The sequence below is a fragment of the Canis lupus genome, chromosome 12, assembly GCF_011100685.1.
Source record: "Canis lupus familiaris isolate Mischka breed German Shepherd chromosome 12, alternate assembly UU_Cfam_GSD_1.0, whole genome shotgun sequence".
Classification (NCBI taxonomy): Eukaryota; Metazoa; Chordata; class Mammalia; order Carnivora; family Canidae; genus Canis; species Canis lupus.
The window spans coordinates 46,888,167-46,910,186 of NC_049233.1; the positions used below are offsets into that span (position 1 = coordinate 46,888,167).

General features: G+C 42.7%; 1 protein-coding gene and 1 long non-coding RNA gene across 9 annotated transcripts in view; one reads left to right on the top strand and one right to left on the bottom strand.

Annotated features, from left to right (window-relative positions):
* LOC111098348 overlaps positions 1-12,985 on the bottom strand; it is a 47,905-nt gene extending 34,920 nt beyond the window's left edge. For 4 of the 5 annotated variants that reach the window (XR_005367998.1, XR_005367995.1, XR_005367994.1 and 1 more), the window contains exon 1: positions 12,819-12,985. This is a non-coding gene — a long non-coding RNA (uncharacterized LOC111098348). The remainder of the gene's footprint in view (positions 1-12,818) is intronic. The other variant, XR_005367997.1, reaches the window with a different exon arrangement.
* Positions 9,308-22,020, top strand: part of ZNF292 (zinc finger protein 292) — a 102,034-nt gene continuing 89,321 nt past the window's right edge. Inside the window, exons 1-3 of one of the 4 annotated variants that reach the window (XM_038554667.1) lie at positions 9,308-9,755; positions 12,768-13,015; positions 13,217-13,413. In XM_038554667.1, the coding sequence (XP_038410595.1) occupies positions 13,246-13,413 (168 nt within the window). In that variant the 5' untranslated portion in view covers positions 9,308-9,755; positions 12,768-13,015; positions 13,217-13,245. Of the gene's footprint in view, positions 9,756-12,088; positions 13,016-13,216; positions 13,414-14,364; positions 14,591-22,020 lie in introns of those variants that run through there. The other 3 variants (XM_038554666.1, XM_038554665.1, XM_038554668.1) reach the window with 3 other exon arrangements.

Here is a 22,020-nt window from a genome sequence, read left to right on the forward strand (position 1 = left end):
AAGAAATGGCAGGCGGAGATAAAGCTCTGAAAACTGAGAAGTTACTCTTTTGTAAGAGACATTAATATGTATGAGGGAAATATCTGTTTCTAATGGTGTATCCCTCTCTGTGCCAGGAAGGGGGGAATGACTCAATCTCTAAAAACTTTTATCAGTGGAGAATACAAGGACTTAAATCTGAATTACAACCATACCTTGGTTTGCTGTGCTTTTCTTGGTCCCCTCCCTCAACTGACTCCCCCTGCAACATTTTCTTTTGTCTTTAGCTAAAGATGATATTTAAGGTGATGGCTTTGGCCATTTGGGGGAGTTACTCAGTTTTTCAGGGTCTCTTCCAAGTATACAGGAAGTATATATCAGGAAGCAAGAATTCTTTTTTTTTTTTTAGATTTATTTATTTATTTATTTGAGAGAGAGAGAGCACGCACGCTTGCATGTGCACATGCTCATGAGGCAGTGGAAGGGGAGAGGGAGAGAGAGAGAGACAAGCAGACTCCATGCTGAGTGGGGACCTCACGTGGGGCTCAATCCCATGACCCTGAGACCATGACCGGATCAGAAACCAAGAGTCCAAGGATGCTCAACCACTCAACAAACTGAGCCACCCAGGCACCCCAGGAAGCAAGAATTCTTGTCTGTAGAGGGCACTTTTAAGCAACATGCTTGAGTAAAGAAAACCTGAGCAAGGTAAAAGGGCCCACAGTGACCATGGAGCTGAATGGAAACAGGCTCATTAGCAACCCACTTTGAAACAGCCATAGGCCCTAGCTGACCAAAGGGCTACTTACAACTGGGAACAGGTACCAAAAAAGGAAAATTCTATATGTTCCCATACCTCCTCACCTTCCCCTTTAACTATAGCCCCTCGCCACTGCCTACCGGCAGACAGTCTCTCCCTTTGCTATCCTGCCTGCTGCTCCTTTGCAGTATATCCAATAAACTGCTGTCTCCTTTGTTCCTCCTTGGGTGCATTCTTTCACCACCGGTGCCCCTGGGTTCCATTCAATCAGGTCACCCTACATTGTCCCTTCAAAGGTCCTTCTAATTGGACTAAGATTCAAATTGACATAAGACAGATTAATGGGAGAAAATCAAATTTAATAGGCATACACACAGGGAATTCACATAGACAAGAAAATTCCAAAGACAGGCAAAATGAGTCATATATGTCATTCTGAACTAAGTAGAAGGAAGTAGGGGTCTGGGATTTCAGAAGAAGAGGAATGCACTTCACAGAGTGATAAGAAGAGCAGATGCTTGGTAATTAGATGTTTGCCCTACCATACAGATGGGATACTCAGATAAAATTTACATCTGCTAATAATTCTTAGTCTAAAAGACCCCCAATTATGAATCTTCTTCTGTGTGGTGAAGGGAGGAACAAAAAGTTTCTCTTGAGCCCACAAGGTCTCAAATGCTTTCAGCTCAAAATAATCCACATGCCAAAGTGGCACATTTGGGGAAGGGCCTGTTCTGAACCACTTCACAAACATGTTATTAAAGTTCACTTTTCTCCTGTTAATTCTGTTTTTTTTTTAAAGATTTTATTTATCTATTCATAAGAGACTGAGAGAGAGAGACAGAGAGAGAGAGAGAGAGAGAGAGAGAGAGAGAGGCAGAGATACAGGCAGAGGAAGAAGCAGGCTCCATGCAGGGAGCCTGACATGAGACTGGATCCCAGGACTCCAGGATCACGCCCCGGGCCTAAGGCAGGTGCTAAACCACTGAGCCACCCAGGGATCCCCTCTTTTCTAAATTTATATTAGCAGAGAAAATATTTGTGGAACTAGTTCCTTGGGTGTAGTGACTTTGGTAAAGGTTTGTTTTGAGTACTCTTGGTTTTTATTGATCCTTTTCCTCACAGAGATTGTCAATGTTTTTCTTAGTTTCTGTCTGTTGTGTTGTTTGTCATATAAAGAAAAACCATTAGGTAGAATGTAGGAATAGGCATGCCTCTATACCTGTTGTTCGAGCCCGCCTCAGACTGGCAGTTCACAGTTCTTACTAGACCAGCATCTGTCTAGACAAACTTGGCTGTAGGTTAATGTGCACATGAGGTAAAGGTTGTTGCTATGGGACATATTGGAAGCCAAAGCCACTATATTGGTGGACACATAGAGAGCACTTAAGAGCAGTCAGAGTGCTTGGCACCTAGCCCAAAGACCCCCATGTTAGAATAAGTCGGTCACAGAACAGGTTAGATTGATACAAGGTCACCCACCAATGCCAAGACAGTTTCTGTGCAATGAGACACTTTGTAAAACACCACACAGTCCCTCTAAGGTATTATTTTGATTCCAGGAGACCCAAGGCTTAAAGTTGGGTGCATATAAGAAATGTGCAAATAAGAAAAACTGGATGAGGCTTTCCTTTAGTCTTCTATGTCTTGGGAGCATGACTTTGTCACCAGAGAGAATATGGCTTTGTTACTGCCAACTGTAGGACACATGTACCAGTGTACATCTGGCAGACAGCCGAATAGGCTGTGGATCCAAAAAGAGAGGGAGTCATGGGAACCTCTGATTTATAGCCAGTCAGAAGGACGGGTAACAACTTGGACTTGCAACTGGCATCAGCATTCTCTTCATCCAACTGTGCCAGTTCAGGAGAGTTTGTTATAAGGGGTCTCGGTTCATAAGGGACCTTTGTTTTCTCAACCTCTGTTGTTTTGTTAGTGCTGGAAAAGTCCCATTCCAGTAGCACCTGCCCAGTGTCACAGATTAGTGGGTCTGTAACTGGAGGCATCTCACATTCTTGTGGGAAACTGGATACACTGCACTACACCATTCTTACCACTGTGCCAATGAAGTCTGACTTCTGAGGCTACCTCTGGGAATGAGCTTTCTAAGTCTTGTGATAGCTGCATCTTTTGCACTCTTCCTTGGGGATGTGTCCTATGTCCATGGTTAAACCATAATAAGGCTTGTTGGTTTGAGTCACTGTTGAGATTAAAATAAGTTCCTACTTATCAATGGTCAGATGATGGACCCTTTGAACTAGACAAATTTCTATATCTAATTTTTCCCCAAAGAGCTTTTATCCTAAACAATTGTCTTATTGGTACCTATGGAAAGGCCAAATTGAAAAGTAGATACAAAGGATGATGGCTAGCCTTAGGGACTCTCTTAATAAGATGAAAGAACAGAAATCAAGCATAGCACAAAAATTAGAGTCCACATTATAATGTAAATTCCCCTTCTCTACTCTCTCATACAGCCTCTTATGCCCACCTACCTGTACCTGACCCTCCAGGAGATCTTTTATATCTGGGCCCCTCGTTTAACCTCCATTTCAAAATCCAGCCCAGGTAGCCCGGGTGGCCCAGCAGTTTAGTGCTGCCTTCAGCCCAGGGCGTGATCCTGGAGACCCCAGATTGAGTCCCAATTGAGTCTCTGCCTGTGTCTCTACCTCTCTCTCTCTCTGTCTCTCATGAATAAATAATAAATAAAATCTTAAAAAAAAATCCAGCCCCATTGCTCCAGCAAATTCCCTTAGACACCAAAACTCCTCCAACTTCATACCTTAAATACCCAGTTGCCTGTTTTGAAACACCTTTCTTTACAAGATTTATAGAGAGCACCCTCGTCTGATTTCTAGCCCCAGGGTATACAGGTTACACAAGTAAATATTAAAAGTAAAGAAGTGAATTTAGCAGAAGTACCAGAGAGTGGTTGTAGAGCTCACTGTGTTATGTTTCTTACAATTCCTCCTACTTTCCAGGGCTCTGTAATCACAGAGTGACAACTTAAAGCCTCCCTATACAAGGTTCTTTGTGAATGTATCCTGGACCTCCACTGCAAAAAAATCCATATCCCGTGGACAGCAACAGATCTTCTAAACTATAAATCCCTCCTAGAAGACCCTACCAAATTTAGAGAGGAGTTGGAAAGTTCAGTGGTCAATCACAAGCCCACTCACAGGGGCCTAAATTGGCTGTTGAGGGGTGTTCTTCCCAACCAAGATTATACTATAACCATCAGACAAGCCAGATGGCTCCCAGGGAGACTCTCCCCCACCCCAAGGAAACAGATGACCAGAAACTCTTTCAGGCCCTCTCTCCTACAAATAACCAAGAAATAGTTCAGCTGGAGATTGATAGGGACTTGATAAGAGAAATATTAGAAGTTTTCACCCTAAAATGAAATGGTCTAAGATTGAGTTATGCATTCAGAAAGAAGAACATCCAAAGGCCTTTTGTTAAATGCTTTATACAGACTTCTTAAAGACATTAAATACATTAAGCCCTAAAGTTCTAGAACAAAGACATTTTCTGAATTCCCATTTTATTTGTAATGGAAGTCTTCCTGATATAAAGAAACAAACTGAAGATAATTTAATTGAATGGGTAGCTCAGCCCCTCGATATTCAGGCTGCAATCCAGTTCTTTAAAGAATTGGAAACAACTGTCTTTGTCTTGCAAATCTATACAAAGCCAGAAATGTGGTTCTAGAAGCAATTTAAAGCCTACTATTCTCACTAATCCTCAAGCCCCTATTCATCTCAAAATTCTTATAGGTATTGCAAAAGATCAGGAAATTGGAGACACAAATGTCTTACACTTAAGGAAAGGAAAAATTTAATTAGTAACTAATGTAGGGGTGCCAGCCTGGCTCAGTTGGTAAAGCATGTGACCCTTGACCTTGGAGTCATTAGTTCAACCTCCACATTGGGCAGAGAGCCTACTTAAACAAAACAAAACAACATAGTAATTAACTTAAACCTCTGATAATAGGCAAATATACCCTCAAAACTCCTACTGTGAGGGCAGGCCAGGTCCAAGGACCTGGGGAACAGGAGGGGGAGGTCCCAAAGGACCAGCCAGAAAGGTCCTTGGCTATATGAAGGATAGAAATCAAACCTGAGCCAGCAGGAAGTGAGAACAGTTTTATTATATGAATAGAGAGCAGATACTGATGGAGAGTCTGGGAGACTCAAAAAGGAAAAGGAGAATGACTTTTGTTTTTGCTTGGGGTCTGGAGTTTTTATTGAGGACAATCATCTGCTCTATGTGTCTTCTTGGGCACAGAGGAACTGGTTGAACAAGGATGAGTGTGCAGATGTCCTCCATAAGTCACTTATGCCCTAAATCCAGGGGTCTTTGTGTAAGGGTGTCAGTGGTCTCAGAAAATGTATGTGATAACCTTACCTGGTCACTCCTTAGATGTTATCTATTGTGCTGGAAGTCTCAAAAAAAAAAAATTATTACCTCCTTGACCTTTATGAGGAGGACATACATTAAGGCAGGGTTGCAGGTTCTAGCAAGAATAGAAGCAGGAAAAGGAGCAAAGAAAAAAAAAACAGCTTTTTTTCTTTGGGTCTCTTCAATTTCCCTCTCTCACTATCTTGGAGAAAACTTGGATAATTTCTGTGCCTTTGTCATGTAGATTTTCTACTTCCACTTTCTCTTGGAACTAAGAGCCAGTTTTTGAAATGCAAACTTTAGGGAGAGGTTTCTCATTAGAAGAAACACAAAGGGGGCAGGTATTTAGAAAGTGGGCTAATAAAAAATCTTGAATGTATTCTTCACAAATATTAGTAGAAAAAGTTTTAGCCATCTAAGGAGGTAACCTTAATTTATCTCATCTGCCAGAAACACAGCTTGGCTCCAACTTCTCTTTTATAAACCAGTGAGTTTTGGGATGCCTGGGTGGCTCAGTGGTTGAGCAGCTGCCTTTGGCTTAGGGTGTGATCCTAGAGTTCTGAGATCGAGTCCAACATCAGGTTTCCTGCAGAGAGCCTGCTTCTGCCTCTACCAATGTCTCTACTTCTCTTTCTGTGTCTCTCATGAATAAATAAAGAAAAATCTTTATATATATATATATATACCAATAAGTTTTGCATTATTATGCCCATCTCATAGCTAAAGTTTTATTTTATTTTTTTAAAAGATTGTATTTACTTATTTTAGAGAGAGAGAGAGAGAGAGAGCGCATATGGGCAGGGGGAAGGGCAAAGAGAGAAAGAGAGGATCTCAAGAAGACTCCTTGCTGTCTATAAGGTTATGTGTGTCTATGCATGTATACACATGTTATAGATGTGTGTTATTTTTGTTGCTAAAATTAGTTTGTAGGAGAGCTCTATTTAATCGGATTAAAAACAAATTCTTCTAAGCAATTGTTGGGAACAAATTATGTACATAGATATAAGTTGGATAAGAATTATAGATAAATTTTTTAGCAACAATTATATTTTAGGGTATGTGTACTTAAAAACAATGTTCCAAATCTCTTTGGTAGTTTGAAACTTTAGTTTTGCTAAATTAAAATAAATGATGAGATATTTGTTGAATATCTAGATCATTTCCAAATAATATAAAATAGTAATTATAGAAAGAAAAATTATACCTCTATAGAAATTATAACATGTGGATATCAAATTTTAGTCCTGGGTATCCCTGGGTGGTGCAGTGGTTTAGCGCCTGCCTTTGGCCCAGGGCGCAATCCTGGAGACCCGGGATCGAGTCCCACGTCGGGCTCCCGGTGCACGGAGCCTGCTTCTCCCTCTGCCTATGTCTCCGCCTCTCTCTCTGTGTGACTATCATAAATAAATAAAAAATTAAAAAAATAAAATAAAAAATTAAAAAAAAATTTTTTAGTCCTGTTAACTCCAGTCATGGTGATTGTCTTTGAGGTTTTGGTATTTATGCTAAATAAATAAATAAATAAATAAATAAATAAATAAATGTAGTCATCAGGCTACAATCTCTAAATTAACATTTCCAATTTTCTCTCATCCTTTAGTTTGGAATCACTAAGTACTAAAACTGTCCTTCACCCTAAGGTCCTGCAAACTGAAGCTTGACACTTGATATAATTTTCAGAGAAATTGGGGCTCTTTGGTGGCTCAGTCGGTTAAGCATCCAACTCTTGGTTTCAGCTCAGGTCATGATCTCAGGTTTGTGATACCGAGTCCCAAGTCAGGCTCTATGCTCATCTCCGAGTTGGCTTGACTTTCTCTCTCCCTCTCCCTCTGCTCCTCCCATCCCCCATGCTTTCTCTCTCAAATAAATCATTTAGAAAATCTTCTTCACACTTGTTGCTGTAGGGTCTTCTCAGAACATTTACTGGTACACTGATGATATAATCAGAGGTATTCAAACTGCAAACCATGAAAATCTCTCAGATTGTTACCGCCTCCCCTCACTCCATCTGAAAGTGCTTCAACCCTGACACCTAGAAATCTTGACTGGCTGTCCTCTGGGCTCAGAAACTGATTTATCATTTTCTCTAATCATTAACCTTTGCTTTTCCTTTGTTTCTGCAGAAACAGTTCCTGTTAATTACCTGATTCCTTGGCACAACATAGGCCTAACTTTGGGAGCCCACCTAGACTGCCTTCTGAAATGAGACCCAAGTGTTTAACTGAACTGGCCAATTTTCAGAACTAAGAGACAGTTTCAGTAAGATGGAGCAATTCAAGCTTTTTTTTTTTTTTTTTTTTTTTTTTTTGCAATTCAAGCTTCTTGGTCGTGAAACGTATTTAAAGTTTCAAAGGTGAGACTGAAGAGCAGCAGAATTTGTTACCCCAAAATGTGTCTCTTAGCCTGTGGATTATCCTAAACTGGTTATTTTTAAGAAAAAGCTGACACGGGTAAGCTCTGAGAACTGAGTAGAAGTTACTTTTTTGTAAGGGACACATATTTATATGGGAAATCTGAGAGTGTGTCTCCTTCATCCACTGTATCTAGAAGAAGGGGATGATTCAACCTCTAGAAACACTTATCAGTAGACTAGACCAGGACTCAAATGGTCATAAGAGCCATATCCTGGCTTACAGTTTTCCTGGGTCTATTCCATGTATATACAGGAAGGTATACATATTACTAAACTTTGTTTTCTCCTGTTAATCTTATAGCAATTTAATCACTAGAACCTAGAAGGGCAAAAGGGAAAGCTTTTTTTTGATCCTTCATGCTACAAAAGGAATACTCTCTGATGGATTTCCAATGAGGTAAATGAGATACAGTGATTAAAACTTGGAAATAGAAAGGTACTTTCTACATCTCTCTTTGCTAATTTGGAGGGATACTATGAACTGACTCAAGGACTCTCCACATTCATGCTTGCAAGATTTTATTTTGCTTTATTGAGTGATTATTTTCACCTTGGTTCATTTATAAGCTTGAATAACTGAGGCTGTTTTATTTTTATTTTTTTATTTTTTTATTTTTTCCGAGGCTGTTTTAAAAGCGTTTCCTTCAAGTGTTGTTCCTGTTTCTCATTCACATGTGGCTTTTCCTCCTGTGGAAAGAGAGAGAGGAAAAAAAAAAAAAAAGATCCAAATAGGCAATAAAAATATCCCTCCTCATTTAATTACCTGTCCATCTTCTTTCTGGGACAACTCAAGGACTAAAATCAATCCTCCTAAACGTGGGCCCTGTGTTCCGGAGCCCCTGGAATCGTTTCAGCATGTGGAGCAGCACCTGCCTAGGGTTTCCAACATCTTCTTCAGTCCCTCCACCGCTCCTCTCAAGAAAAATGTCTTCCTTGTCAAAATGTGGCATGTTTGTGACCGATGCCAATAGAGCGTCGAAGCCGCGCTCCTTCTTTGTGCCCGTGGGCACGGCAGGGGTTCGCAGGCTGGGGCTCCTTTCGCCTGGACCGAACCCCACGCAGACGGCAGCCCTCAGCTCGGAGTTCCGGGAGGCGCCTGCCTGGGGCCGGCGGCCCAGCTCTTCGGGGGAGCGCAGGTCGAGCCGCCGGAGACCAAGCAGCAGTGCCCGCGCCGCGGCCTCGCCAGGACAGCCTGGAGCATCCCCTCCCGGTCGGTGCCGGGGGGCCCGGCGCCCCGCCGCACCCAGCTGAGGCTCCAGCATTTCTGGGCCCGGAGGCCCCGGCGGCCGCTGCTCCCGGGCCAGGAGACCCAGCGGCTCTGCGGACTCGATCTGCAGCGCGAGGTGGAAAAGCCGCCTTGGCCACCGCTGGGTCGGCGGCGCGCGGGCGGCGGCAGCGGCCCCGGGACGGAGGACGCAAGCAGCGCACGGCTGCCGGGCTAGCGAGCCATGGGCCGCGGTCGGGGGAGCCCGGGCTGGCCTCCGCCGACGGGGCTGGCGGAGCGGGGCGGAGCGAGCCTTAGTCCGGCTCTAGTCCTGCGGACCTTGTCGGCCGCGGGGGGCCGGGGAGAGAGCCCGGGAAGCGAGAACAGAGGCTCGAGAGCTGCAGGCTCTCGCCGCCACCTCCTGGCCTGGCGCGCTCTCCTTGCATGTGGGGGTGGGGGTGGGGGCCCGGGTGCGGTGGGTCTCTGCGCCCGGGTCGGAAGGACCTGCCCGGCCTCACCCCCCAGCGATCGGTTCAAGCAAGCGCCGCGCTCGCTGCATCCCTGGCCCGGCCCTCTGGCCCGGTTAGCAGGCATAACCCAACTCCCTTCCTGCCCCTGGGCCCTGCTATTTCAAGAATTCTAGTGAAAAAATGTGCACCGGCGAGATGCAGGCTGGGGCAAGCGGGGCACCTTGCGAGCAGGCAAGCACAGGTGGCCTGGATGCAAACACATCTTTCCCCTAAAGGTTTCCCCAGCTTTATTGATCGCAGGAGTGGGTAGGGGGCTATTCCTAGCTCTCGGATTTACTCTGAAACAGAGCCTCTTGGGAGTGAAGTCCATATGATTATATCATGTTCATAGTCGCGCTGTGTCCAAAATGGGCAGGGGCACTCGCTGCTCAGACACTGAGTTCCCCAGAGAGGAGCATTCTCTGGGCCCTAGGGCTTATTCTTGTTGCTCAGTGGAACAGGCCTCCGAAATCCCCCAGGAACTTCTCAGTAAGTAGGTGTGTGTTTATGTATGTGTATATGTATGTATGTATGTGTGTAATGAGTCCCATGAACTGACAGCTTGGTATATAGGAAAAATCCGGCTTAGGTACAAATAAGTCATGTACTTGTTGATACACGTCTTCTATGGATAAGAATGAGATTTCTGAGATCTCCAAGACAATGTCGACCTCATAAGGGAGAGTATTTCCAATCCTTCTCATTTAATTAAAAATCTGTACGTTGTTAAGATTCTGTAGACGTTCTAAGTAGCACTTCAGACTTTTGTGTTCTGAGTTGAATCTATACACATTTTCATAAGAGAACACTCGTCATGTATATAATGCCTTTGCAGGTGACTCATCACACCTGTAAGCTTTTTCAAGCTAAGAATAGTTTTTTGTTTTTTTTTTAAAGATTTTATTTATTTATTCATGAGAGACAGAGAGAGGGGGGGTGCAGAGACACAGGCAGAGGGAGAAGCAGGCTCCATGCAGGGAGCCAGACGTGGGACTCCATCCCGGGGTTCCAGGATCAGGCCCTGGGCTGAAGGCGGCGCTAAACCGCCGAGCCACCTGGGCTGCCCAAAGAATAGTTTTTATGCACCTGTGATTTTCCCAAACCAAGCAGGGCCTGTGCATAGTCAGTAAATGATGATTAATTACACCCCTCGCTCCTAGTCCTTCCATTTCCTGTAGGCTCTGAAATACAGAATAGGGAGGGAGAGCTCAAAGATAACAGATAAAAGTGAAGCACTTAGTTGTTCATGCTGGGGGACATTTGCAAGACCTTAATAGTGCTCAGAATCAATTTGCTAATCAAGTCTCCTTCGTTTTAGGGCTATCCTGGGCAGGAGGTGGGAAAGATGTACATTCTCAGGGTATTTTTTAAATCAGTATTTGGATATATTTCTCTTTTCCTGTATTTTCCTTTTCTCCCTTTTTCTTTCTTTCTGTAGATTAGGTGTGATATAAGTCCTTATAACTGAAGTGAAAATATACTTTATTAACCTTTTGGTATCTTTGGATTTACTGGTACATCTGGCTCATTTCATATTTCTCACTTTTTATATTTGCACTGTCATCCTAGAATAACATAAATTGGAGAAACATGGTTTTAGTTGGGAAAGTGAGCTGCAAATATTAAAATCTATTAGCTGCCTTAATTGTTGCTTTTTTAAAAAAAGATTTTATTTATTTATTCATGAGACAGAGAGAGGCAGAAGCATAGGCAGAGGGAGAAGCAGGCTCCGTGCAGGGAACCCAATGTGGGACTTCATCCCAGAACTCCGGGATCACGCCCTGAGCAGAAGGCAAACGCTCAACTACTGAGCCACCCAGGCGTCCCTAATTGTTGCTTTTTCAGCTATCAGGGATGCTGTACTTTTTAAAATATTTATTTATTTGACACAGAGAGTGAGAGAGAGTACAAGCAGGGAGGGTAGCAGTTAGGAGGAGAGGGAGAGGGAGAAGCAGGCTCCCTGTTGAGCCGAGTGGGATCCCAGGAACCCAGATCATGACCTGAGCCAAAGGCAGCTTCTTAACCAACTGAACCACCCAGGCACCCCATCCGTGATACTTTAAAAAATATCCCCACTCCTTTGAATGTACTCCCCAGACTCTTCCATAAGTACATATTTGAAGAACTTGTCTTAATATGTAATATCAATACATACATGTTGTACTAATATTTTAGCTGATACTGTTTTTCTTCTCTCTTTAAAAAAAGATTTTACTTCTTCATTTGGCAGATAGTGAGAATACAAGCAGGAGGAACTCCAGGCAGAGAGAGGAAGAAAGCAGACTCCCTGTTGAGCAGGGAGCCTGATGTGGGGCTCGATCCCAGGACCCTGGGATCATGAACTGAGCTGAAGGCAGACAGTTAACCGGCGGAGCCACCCAGGTGGCCCCGGTACTGTTTTTCATAAGGGGTTCAGTTGTGCCCACTCACCTTATAGAATGGCACTCAATACACATTGCTATCACTGAAGCATTTCAAAACATTCATTCTGGACAACATACTATCGAGAACATTTTCTGCAGCGCCTAGAAATCTCTGGCAGCACACAATAGGAATTCTTATTTTAAATTCTTGTACTAGAAGGATACACATCACTTGGAATGATAGTGAAAAGACTAGGTGCCTGATCAGTATCATTGCTTCTGAATTTGTGTAGACCGTTCAGTTTTAAGAAAGATAAGCATCTTGTCTAATTCTCAATTACTGACATCATATTCGTTTTATTAATCTGAACATTAGGAGTTGGCTTTTTGTAGTACCCCTTCTACTGTTTTGTTCAAGTGTCACCTATTCTTCCTTCCAGGTTGTAAATAAACTATGGTTGAGAATACCATCTCTATTTTCAATACCGGGGGGTGGGGGATGCTGTCGGATTTATAATAATTCTTGATAACCTTGTTCTTTTATCTTAGCACCCATTTCCCCTCCTCCGTTGTGATTTTTAATGGAGTTCTTATTGCTGTTTTTTTTTTTTTCTTGACCTACTTTCAAGAGCTTTCATATAGAGTGTGTTTTCAGTGATGGTGATTCCTGCAGCGTGTAGTGAGAAAGTCTTAAATCACAGAACCAGATTAGTTGTCTATCGCTTATTCTAGAAATGTCTTCGTGGTTTAAAAAAAAAAAAATCATCTGGTTACGACACCCACAATTTCATAGAGTGAAATCTCTTAAGCTTGCTTTTTCGTGAGTTCGCTCCGTTTTCCCGACTGAGGATTTGAACCTCCTTCCGCTCTGATCTAATTGTTATTTTTCTTTGTTGCCTCCGCCCCCTAGAGATTGGGTTTCCAGGGGGGAGAGGCGTTCTCGGCTGGGGCTGAGGAGGAAGGAGAGTCTAGTGGGATGAGATCTGGTGCCTCGAGCACTAGATCCCTCCTCCCCTCCCCCGCCCGGTGAGAAGTCAGACAATTTTGACAGTTCCTAGACCCGCTTTGGCTCTCACGCTTACGGTCCATGGGTAGGTTTCACCTTCTCCCTTTCCCCGTGTCTCTGCCCTGCCTACAGGCCAGCCGCAGATGCAGCCATTGCCCCAGCCCGCCCAGGGCTTTCTCTCACCCGTCTTCTTGGGGAACTGGGGCATACGTCCGTAGAAGACTTCGGGGATTGGGGAAAGCCACGCCGGAATCGGGACACTGGAGAGCGCTGCCCCTCCCCAGGCTTCCCCCCCGCCCCCGTCGCGGCGCCCACGTGACCGAGAGCAGGCCTCCACGGGCCCGCCCCTTTCGGCCGCTGCAGCCCGCTTCCCGCTCGGGGTAAGTAAACCGCGGTTTTCCGCGCCGCCCCAACCCCGCCCTCTTCCTTTCCCCTTCCCTTCACCTCCCTGGGGCTCCCTCGCGCCACTCTCCCGGCGCCCCCATCCTCCCCACCGGGCCCTTTGTACGTGCTCGGCGGCGTGCGAGCGCGCCCGGCACGTGACCCCGCCGAACGTGGCATTGTGTTATCACGTGACCCAGGTGCGTACGCGACGGAGCGGGGTGTGAAGATGGCGGACGAAGAGGCCGAGCAGGAGAGGTTGAGCGGCGGCGGAGGCGGCTGCGTCGCGGAGCTGCAGCGCCTGGGCGAGCGGCTCCAGGAGCTGGAGCGACAGCTGCGGGAGAGCCGCGTGCCGGCCGTGGAAGCGGCCACTGAGTACTGTCAGCAGCTGTGCCAGGTGAGGGCGCCCGGGGTCCCCTCCCCCTTTTCCCCAGCCAGAGGGAGAAGAGGGCGAGCGAGCGCCTGGGGGCCGAGCGGTGGTCGTGCCTTCTCTGGCATCGTTGGCGCCGCCGCCCAGGCGGGAGCGGGACTACGAGGAAGGCGCCTTTGTGTGCTGCCTGCCGTTGTGGCGGTTGTTGTCGGCAGCTCCCAACTGGGGGAAGGGAGTTGTGGTCAGGGCGGAAAATCCCCCTCCCCTTTCCTCCCCTGAACTCGGGACTGCGCGGTCCCCGAGGCCGAGGAGATGGAGACCGCCGAGAACCGGAGCCCTCTCTGTCGCACGGAGAGGGTAAGGGAGGAATGGAGGCCAGGTCCTCCTTTTCCTCCTCCTCTTATTGTGCACTGGGGATTACCGCGCCCCCCGCCTCTGCGCCTCTGGTCTCCCACTCCGACGGGCCTCCGCCCCCACTGGTTTGATTCCTTTGCTTCCCCCTGCTTTCATCCGTCCCGCCCCCGGCCCGGTCCTCGCTGTCTCCCGGCCTTTGTTGTTCGAGTTTCGCCTTGGGACTGAAGGGGCCTTTGTTGACGTTCCGAGGAACGGTCCCCGCCGACCCCTTCTGGCTGCCCGAGATGTTCGGGGGTGGGGGGCGCAGAGGTCGTCCCTTCTTGCCTTTGCTGGCTCGGTGCACCGCCTCCACGGTAAAGGTTGCTCTTCTCGGCAGAGGAGAGGAGCTCTCCCTGTATCCTACGGTCGAATGTTCTTGTGGAGCGGCTTTCCGGAGTCCGCTTCTCTCTTGCTTTCACCCTTCAAGGAGTACGGTTCCCTGTGTCCTTCCTCCCCATCTCCCCCAGCGCCCCTCTCACTTGGAGCCTTCCCTGTTTGGCCTCCTGGTGGAACAGGGAATTGAGGTTCTTGTGGAACCTGTGCACAGGTCAATTTTCAGACCGTTCCTTCCTTTTCCTGCACAAGGACACTCACTGCTTTCCAGTAACTGCGTTCTGACCAGCATTTGGAATGTTAAAAACGCTGCTTGGTAGAAATCGGAGAGTTTGGGTCTGCATTTAATGGACGGGATCACAAAATCTCCAGCTAACGTTGGAAATTTTAAGGAGTTGCTACTGGATGTGGTGAAGATTTTGGTTGGATTGTCGCCCCGAGGAGGAAAAAGACAATTTATAACAGGTCACATTTAGAGGTAACTTGTGGATGTATCTATCATTCTAGAGAAGCTGTTTGGGAAAGATACTGAGCTTAAGGCCGAACAATGGGTTCTAACTATTTTAGAATCTCCGAATTGATTACATTTTCCCTTAAGTTTTAGTCTTCAGAAATCTTTCCTATGGAAGATCAGGGGATACTAGAACATATACAGACATTCTCCGTTAGTGTATACAGGTTGTTGTCACTAATTATTTGGTAGTATTTCATTATCTTTTTAAAAACAAACACACAAAAACTTTGTGAGATCAAGTGGTGACTTGTCTAGGAGTATATGCAATGTGAAAGAAAGCTCCACACTTAAGATAATAAAGGTCTGATGAATACCTGTGGCAAAATTAGAGAATCCTTATTCCAAAGAATAAGGAAATTTGCCGTTTTGACCTACCTTGGCAGGGCCAACTCGTTAATTGGTGTTATAAAGATTTTAATTAGAATACTTAAGATACCCATAAAAGGAAGTCTTTCTTTTATAAGTTAAGTCTGCTTTTTAGTCATTGAAAAGTATTTAATTTTTTTTTTTTTTTTAATTTTTATTTATTTATGATAGTCACAGAGAGAGAGAGAGAGGCAGAGACACAGGCAGAGGGAGAAGCAGGCTCCATGCACCGGGAGCCTGATGTGGGATTCGATCCTGGGTCTCCAGGATCGCGCCCTGGGCCAAAGGCAGGCGCCAAACCGCTGCGCCACCCAGGGATCCCCATTGAAAAGTATTAAAGTCTAGTTTTGCTGAAGGATACTTTTCAGATGGCAGTGTCCACTGATGGGTTTAAGGCTAATTATTGTAAATATTCTTGGCCAGCAATGTTTATAAGTGGGATTAATAATTCTGAGAAAATGGACTCTCGTGCAGGTTGGACTTTTTTGAGCATACGCAAGGTCATCAAGTTATCACTTTAAAAAGTATTTTTAATGGATGAAGCAGCATTGTATTTTTATCAATATGAACGGAATTGCTAGTGTTCCTTTTAAGTGATTAGTCTTATAACACGGAAATAGTTTTTATTGACCAGTGCTACAGGAAACAGTAATAAAACTAATACTGCGTTTCTGGATTTTAAGATAAATGAAATATTTCATGCACTAAAATCCCACAATAATTTAAATGCATTTAAAAGTCTCCATTAATTGAACAGTTACAGAGTGTATCTGATATTTGATCCCCTCTAGAACGTATTCTGTTTTTCTTTTTTAAATGTGCTTGTTTTAGTGATCTTGTCAAATGGACAGTAACTTGAAACATAATTGTCTTTTTAAAATTGTATCCTAGCTATTATTACTTAACATTCTGATTTGAGTTGAGCGAAGCAGTGGTTAACAAAGAATTTATTGGAGCAATTTAAAAACTGCTTGAAATGCTAGGAGCCAGAACTTATGTCTTGTTTCTAACCTTGAGATTAGTTTTTTTTTTTTTTTGTAAGCTTTCTCTGGGAAAAACTGGGAATATTTATATGCTTCAAAAAGGCAAAGATGAACATACTTGTCAGAGTTGTTGAGCTTCAGACTTAATATTCTGTATGTCTTAACACTTAGTGCTTGTAGTAATCCTTATTGTTGCATTTATTTTTAAAAAATCAGTTTAAGAAATGAACTAGTTTGTATTTTGAATTTTTACCTCAGTAGAAGAGGAATTTCTGGAGAACGTAGTGAAACCTACAAAAGTATAAGTTGCTTATGCATCCTAGTTTATAAATTTTCTTTCTTTTTGAATGAAATACAATGTAACAGATTTTTTGAGTTCTAGAAATAAAATAGAAATAAAAGACATTTTTTCTTACTGTTAAGAGTATTGTTTTGTTCTTTATATTGATTGGAAGTATGCTCCACTTTTACTTGTTTACCTGAACATTTGCTTAAAGCTTGAGTAGGAGGAGGATGAGTATAAGGGAGTGCCCTGTCAAGAATCTCAAATTTCCTTAAATCTTTACAAGCTAGCTTTAATCTGGGTAATGTAGTTCACTTAATTGATTTTCTTAAAATCGACCTAGAATAGGAATACAAACCAGATAACCAGAAATAATTTCTTGCATTTATTTGTGTCAGGACCATTACTATATATAAAAACTGATTATAGTTGGAACTTCTTGGACTATTTATTGTATTAGACGATGTCCATATTCACTTGCTCAACATTGCTATTGAATACGTACACTCTGGGCCAGGCAATCATGATCATGGTCCCTGGCTTCAAGGAGTCTACAGTCTCTGAAGGAAGGTAGACAACTAATTGTAGTAATCTGTGATTTGTATCCTTTGTTTAGGAGATCGGTGCGGTACAGTGGAAGGTTATTTTTTGGGGAGTTTAAACAGAAGCATTTCAATAGAAGAATTGTTCTAAAAGGATTTTAAAATATTTACTCATTTAAAGGGGATCCCTGGGTGGCGCAGCGGTTTGGCACCTGTCTTTGGCCCAGGGCGCGAACCTGGAGACCCGGGATCGAATCCCACATCGGGCTCCCGGTGCATGGAGCCTGCTTCTCCCTCTGCCTGTGTCTCTGCCTCTCTCTCTCTCCCTCTCTCTCTCTCTCTCTGTGACTATCATAAATAAATAAAAATTAAAAAAAAATAGTTAAACCATTGTACTATTTCAAGGATGGTTTGTCAGGGTATCATATTTGTTGACAGCGTTACATACACGGCTGGATGACTGATTAATACATGAGTTGTGACTGGTTTTGCTTATTTTCTTCTGGTGGCCGATAATTGTTTAAAAATGTTGAATTGCAGTTGGGAAAATGTGTTTGTATTTTACCAGTGCGTGCACATACACACACTTCATACTTTGATTCATATAAGCAGTGTTTCTCAACTGGCTAGTACTTTTTCCCTGGAAATTCTTTCTTCAAGGACATTTGAAAATATGTGGGGTGAGTTGTTTGGTCGTTGCAGCCTCTGAGGATGTGATACTGACATTTAGTGTACATGGGCCATGGATACTAAATTTTCTGAGGTGTTTAGGATAGTCCCACCCCATTGAAATATATCTCTCTGTCTGAATATCATATCCACAGTGTTCTTTTGAGAAACACTAAACAGAAAGAAAAATAACATATTAAGATTTTTTTATTGTTATGATCTTTTCATGTTAGGATAATACAGTTTTCACGTTAAGAAATGTAATTAATCTGGAACAGGTCCAGGTAAATGCTGTTCAACCATATTTAAATTCACACTGAGCTTGAGAGGTCAAGAAAATTTCTACTTCCTTAGTAGAAATTACAAGCAATTACTTAAACAATTACTTAAACAATTCACTTTTAGTGGGGTAAGAGGGTAGCAATTTCAGCATACTTAATTTTCCTGATTAAAGCACATATTTGACCTTTTGATATAATTAAAATTCTGTACTTTTAAGAAAGCATTTAATGCAAAGACTAGATTTAGATGTTAGAGGATATAAGATACAGAAGACTCTAGTAGTATATAAAATAGTAAGATTTATTTATATATTTTTAAGATTTTTATTTATTTGACAGCAAGAGAGAGAGAGTTCACAATCAGGGAAAGCAGCAGGCAGAGGGAGAGGAAGAAGCAGGTTCCCTGTGGAGCAGGGAGCCCCTACAGGGCTCAATTCCAGGACCTTGGGATCATGACCTCAGCCAAAGGCAGACACTTAACCAACTGAGCCACCCAGACACCCCTAAAATAATATGATATAAATAAAACTTCAGGATGACAGTTGAGGTGTCAGAAGGCAGTGTATTTAAATTAAATACACATTAAATTTTTTATTCTATTTTTTAAATTGAAAATGTAGTGCATCTTTTATTCAGCAAAAAATGTATCTTCCAGATCATTCCATAGCTCCTCATGTAAATCTGTGGCTTTCTGTTTTAAACTGTGTAATAATTCCATGGTATGGCTCTGTTTAATCTGTTAATTATTGGTAGCTGTTTATTTTTATTATTTTATTTATTTTTTATTTATTTATTTATTTATTTATTTATTTTTTTTTTATAAATTTTTATTTATTTATGATAGTCACACAGAGAGAGAGAGGCAGAGACACAGGCAGAGGGAGAAGCAGGCTCCATGCACCGGGAGCCTGACGTGGGATTCGATCCTGGGTCTTCAGGATCGTGCCCTGGGCCAAAGGCAGGCGCCAAACCGCTGCGCCACCCAGGGATCCCTATTTTTTATTTATTTATTCATAGAGACAGAGAGAGAGAGAGAGAGAGGCAGAGACACAGGCAGAGGGAGAAGCAGGCTCCATGCAACAAGCCTGATGTGGGACTCAATCCCGGGTCTCCAGGATCACCCCCCGGGCTGCAGGCGGCGCTAAACTGCTGCGCCACCGGGGCTGCCCTGGTAGCTGTTTAGAGAAATAAGTTAATTTTATGTATAGTAATTTCTATCAATTTTTCAAAGTAGGAGGTAAACATTTCTGGCTGGTCAGAGAAAGCTTTACTGAGATAGGATTTGAGCTGGACCTTAGTACTTTTATTAACTGGTGCTTTATTGATAAGAAACAAAAATCAGGGATCCCTGGGTGGCGCAGCGGTTTGGCGCCTTTGGCCCAGGGCGCGATCCTGGAGACCCGGGATCGAATCCCACGTCGGGCTCCCGGTGCATGGAGCCTGCTTCTCCCTCTGCCTGTGTCTCTGCCTCCCTCTCTCTCTCTCTCTCTCTCTCTCTTCTCTCTGTGTGACTATCATAAATAAATAAAAATTAAAAAAAAATCTCTTTAAAAAAAAACAAAAATCAAAGTAAAACTGTTAAGAGCTACTGAGTAAATTATGTAGTTAAAATATTTCAGAGCATATTTTTGTTTCATCTGTTTGATACAAGTTAATTCTTTTATCTACATATTCTGCTTAGTTTTGTTATAGTGGCAATTGTTTTGAAAATGCTTACTTTCCTCAAAAAAAAAAAAACTAGACTTTTTTCCTTTTGATTATTAGGGGATATCTTAAGTTAATTTTTAGGACACTTCAAATCAGAAGAAAGGATGGCTTGCTTATTAATTAGTGATAATTACTTTAGGTATTGAGGGAGTAACAAGTCATTTAAACTTTAAAAGTGTAGGTAATGCTCAAGGGAAATAATTTTTTAAATGTTCATGATGAGTATGATTCCATATTGGAGATAATAAATTCCACTTTCCAGAATATGCTTATACCTGTTTTAGCAAAGGAAAACTTTACCAAATTTTGTTTGCCTCCTTCTTTTGATACTTCCTGGTCCAAAATTGAAATGGAGGAAGATAAGATGTATTCTGCAATTGCCCTTCATGATATTTTGTATGACTAACCTGCAAAACAAGGATTTTTAAAAAAATATATGTTCTTAACTCTATGAAGCTGCTGCTGTATTTATTTTCCTTGAAATTCTATCAAAGTTGAGAAATTTTTTTTTCCAACTCCCACACATAAATCCAGTTCATAAAATTTACCAGTCACTATGGGAGGAACCTAATTTATAAAATTGAAAGTTTGTTTTTTACTATTGTGTTTGTTACATACTCCCTGTAACTTTTTAAGTATGTATTGTTTTCCAGCAGAACCTCTTGATTCATTATTTCTTTTTTTAGCATTGAGAGTTGCACAGTGCACCTCAGAAGAAGAATGTTAACCCCTCCCCCCCTTAACTTTACATTAGGAAAACTTTATGGTCTGTGAGTACATATCTTTAGCCAAGAAGATGTGTTAAAATTCATTCAAGTACATATATATTTTTCTTAACTTATTTTAATTGGGTAATTAAATTCCTAATGTGGGAACACTAAGGGATGTATGGAGACTTATGAAGATCTCTGCCTTCAAAGCCCTTACAAATTTGATGCATATATTAACAGTTAAGCATTAGTATTAGATAGTAGAGTATCTCGTGATAAATAACATTGTAAGTAGAGTGTGAATTATGAGCATTTTGAAATTAATTTAGTAAAAATTGATCAGGAAAGGAAAAACACTATTTACATTGCATCTTGAATGAACTTGGATGACTAAATGGAAGTGGGAAGGATGGAAATAAACACTCAGATAAATAGAGCAACTTCAAACTGGCATCTTGGAGGAAAATGTCAGGTGTTGGATTGACAAATAGGATAGAAAAGGTAGATTAGAACCAGAGGAAGGGTTTAGGATCCAAAACGAAGGAATTTTAATTAATCTTTTAAGTATAGATAATATACATTGCTTAAAGACTCATCCTTCTAAATTTGGGACATTTAAACAGACAAAAACAAGTCAGAATGTTACAACATTAGGTGTTTGTTTTTAAAGTAAGCTCCATGCCCCATGTGATCTTTGAATTCTCTATCCTGAGATTGAGAGTCACATGCTCTATAGACTGAGCCCACCAGGCACCCCCAACTTTGGTTTTTCTTGAAGTATCCTGTATAAGTTTTATTGCAGTGTAACAAACTACCCCGAAACTTAGTGGCTTTATTTTTTTAAATTTTTTTTAAAGATTTATTTATTTGTTTGTTTGTTTTATGATAGACATAGACAGAGAGAGAGAGGCAGAGACACAGGAGGAGGGAGAAGCAGGCTCCATGCCGGGAGCCTGACGTGGGACTTGATCCTGGGACTCCAGGATTGTACCCTGGGCCAAAGGCAGGCGCTAAACCTCCGAGCCACCCAGGGATCCCCAACTTAGTGGCTTTAGAAGAATAGCTGCTTTTTTTGTTTTAAGTAAACTACCCCTGATGTGGGTCTGGAACTCAAGACCCTAAGATTAAGAGTCACATGCTCTACCAATGGAGCCAGTAAGGCACCCCAGAAGAATAGCTTTTTTATTACTGTTCTCAAGTCTGGGTCTGTTGGATGGTCTGTAGTCAGCTGGTAGGTTGTCTGGAGCAGAACGGTCCCAGATGGTCTCACTCATTTGTCTTGTTGTCCCGTGAGTTGGTCAAGGTTCCTCAGTTGGTTCAGTAGTTTTATTTCACTTGGCTCGTCTCCACGTTTATCATCTAGTAAGGTAATCTGGAATTTCTTTACATGGCCTGAAGAGAACAAGTTCTATTGCACAACTGCTGTGTAAGCCTCTGCCTGTGTCTTGTTGGTCAAGGTTCTTTTGGGTACAAGTGGTCAAACCTAGCTTCTTTTGGGTGCACGGCGATATGGTTCTTCTTATAACAGTCTACCACATATCCCAGTTCCCTTTATTCCCTGCTGCAGTGTCAGGCACTTTCATGGGTTAAATTTTTCCTCTCTGTAGCCCTCTGCTTTTTTTCTTGTCATCCATATTCTGTAATCAAAGCACATCTTTTTGCTCCTTTTCTCTTAGTTTGGCTAAAGGCATTTCCAGTCCTCTTTTCTAATCTCAGTCTCTTAAGTAGAAGGGTGTCCCTACTACATCACTCAAACTTTGGAAAATTTGTAGAATGTCTTTATTTACAACAATTCTTTGTCTTAATATTAAATCTGGTCGCGTTTGGTGTTTTGAGCTGTCTGTACATTGTGC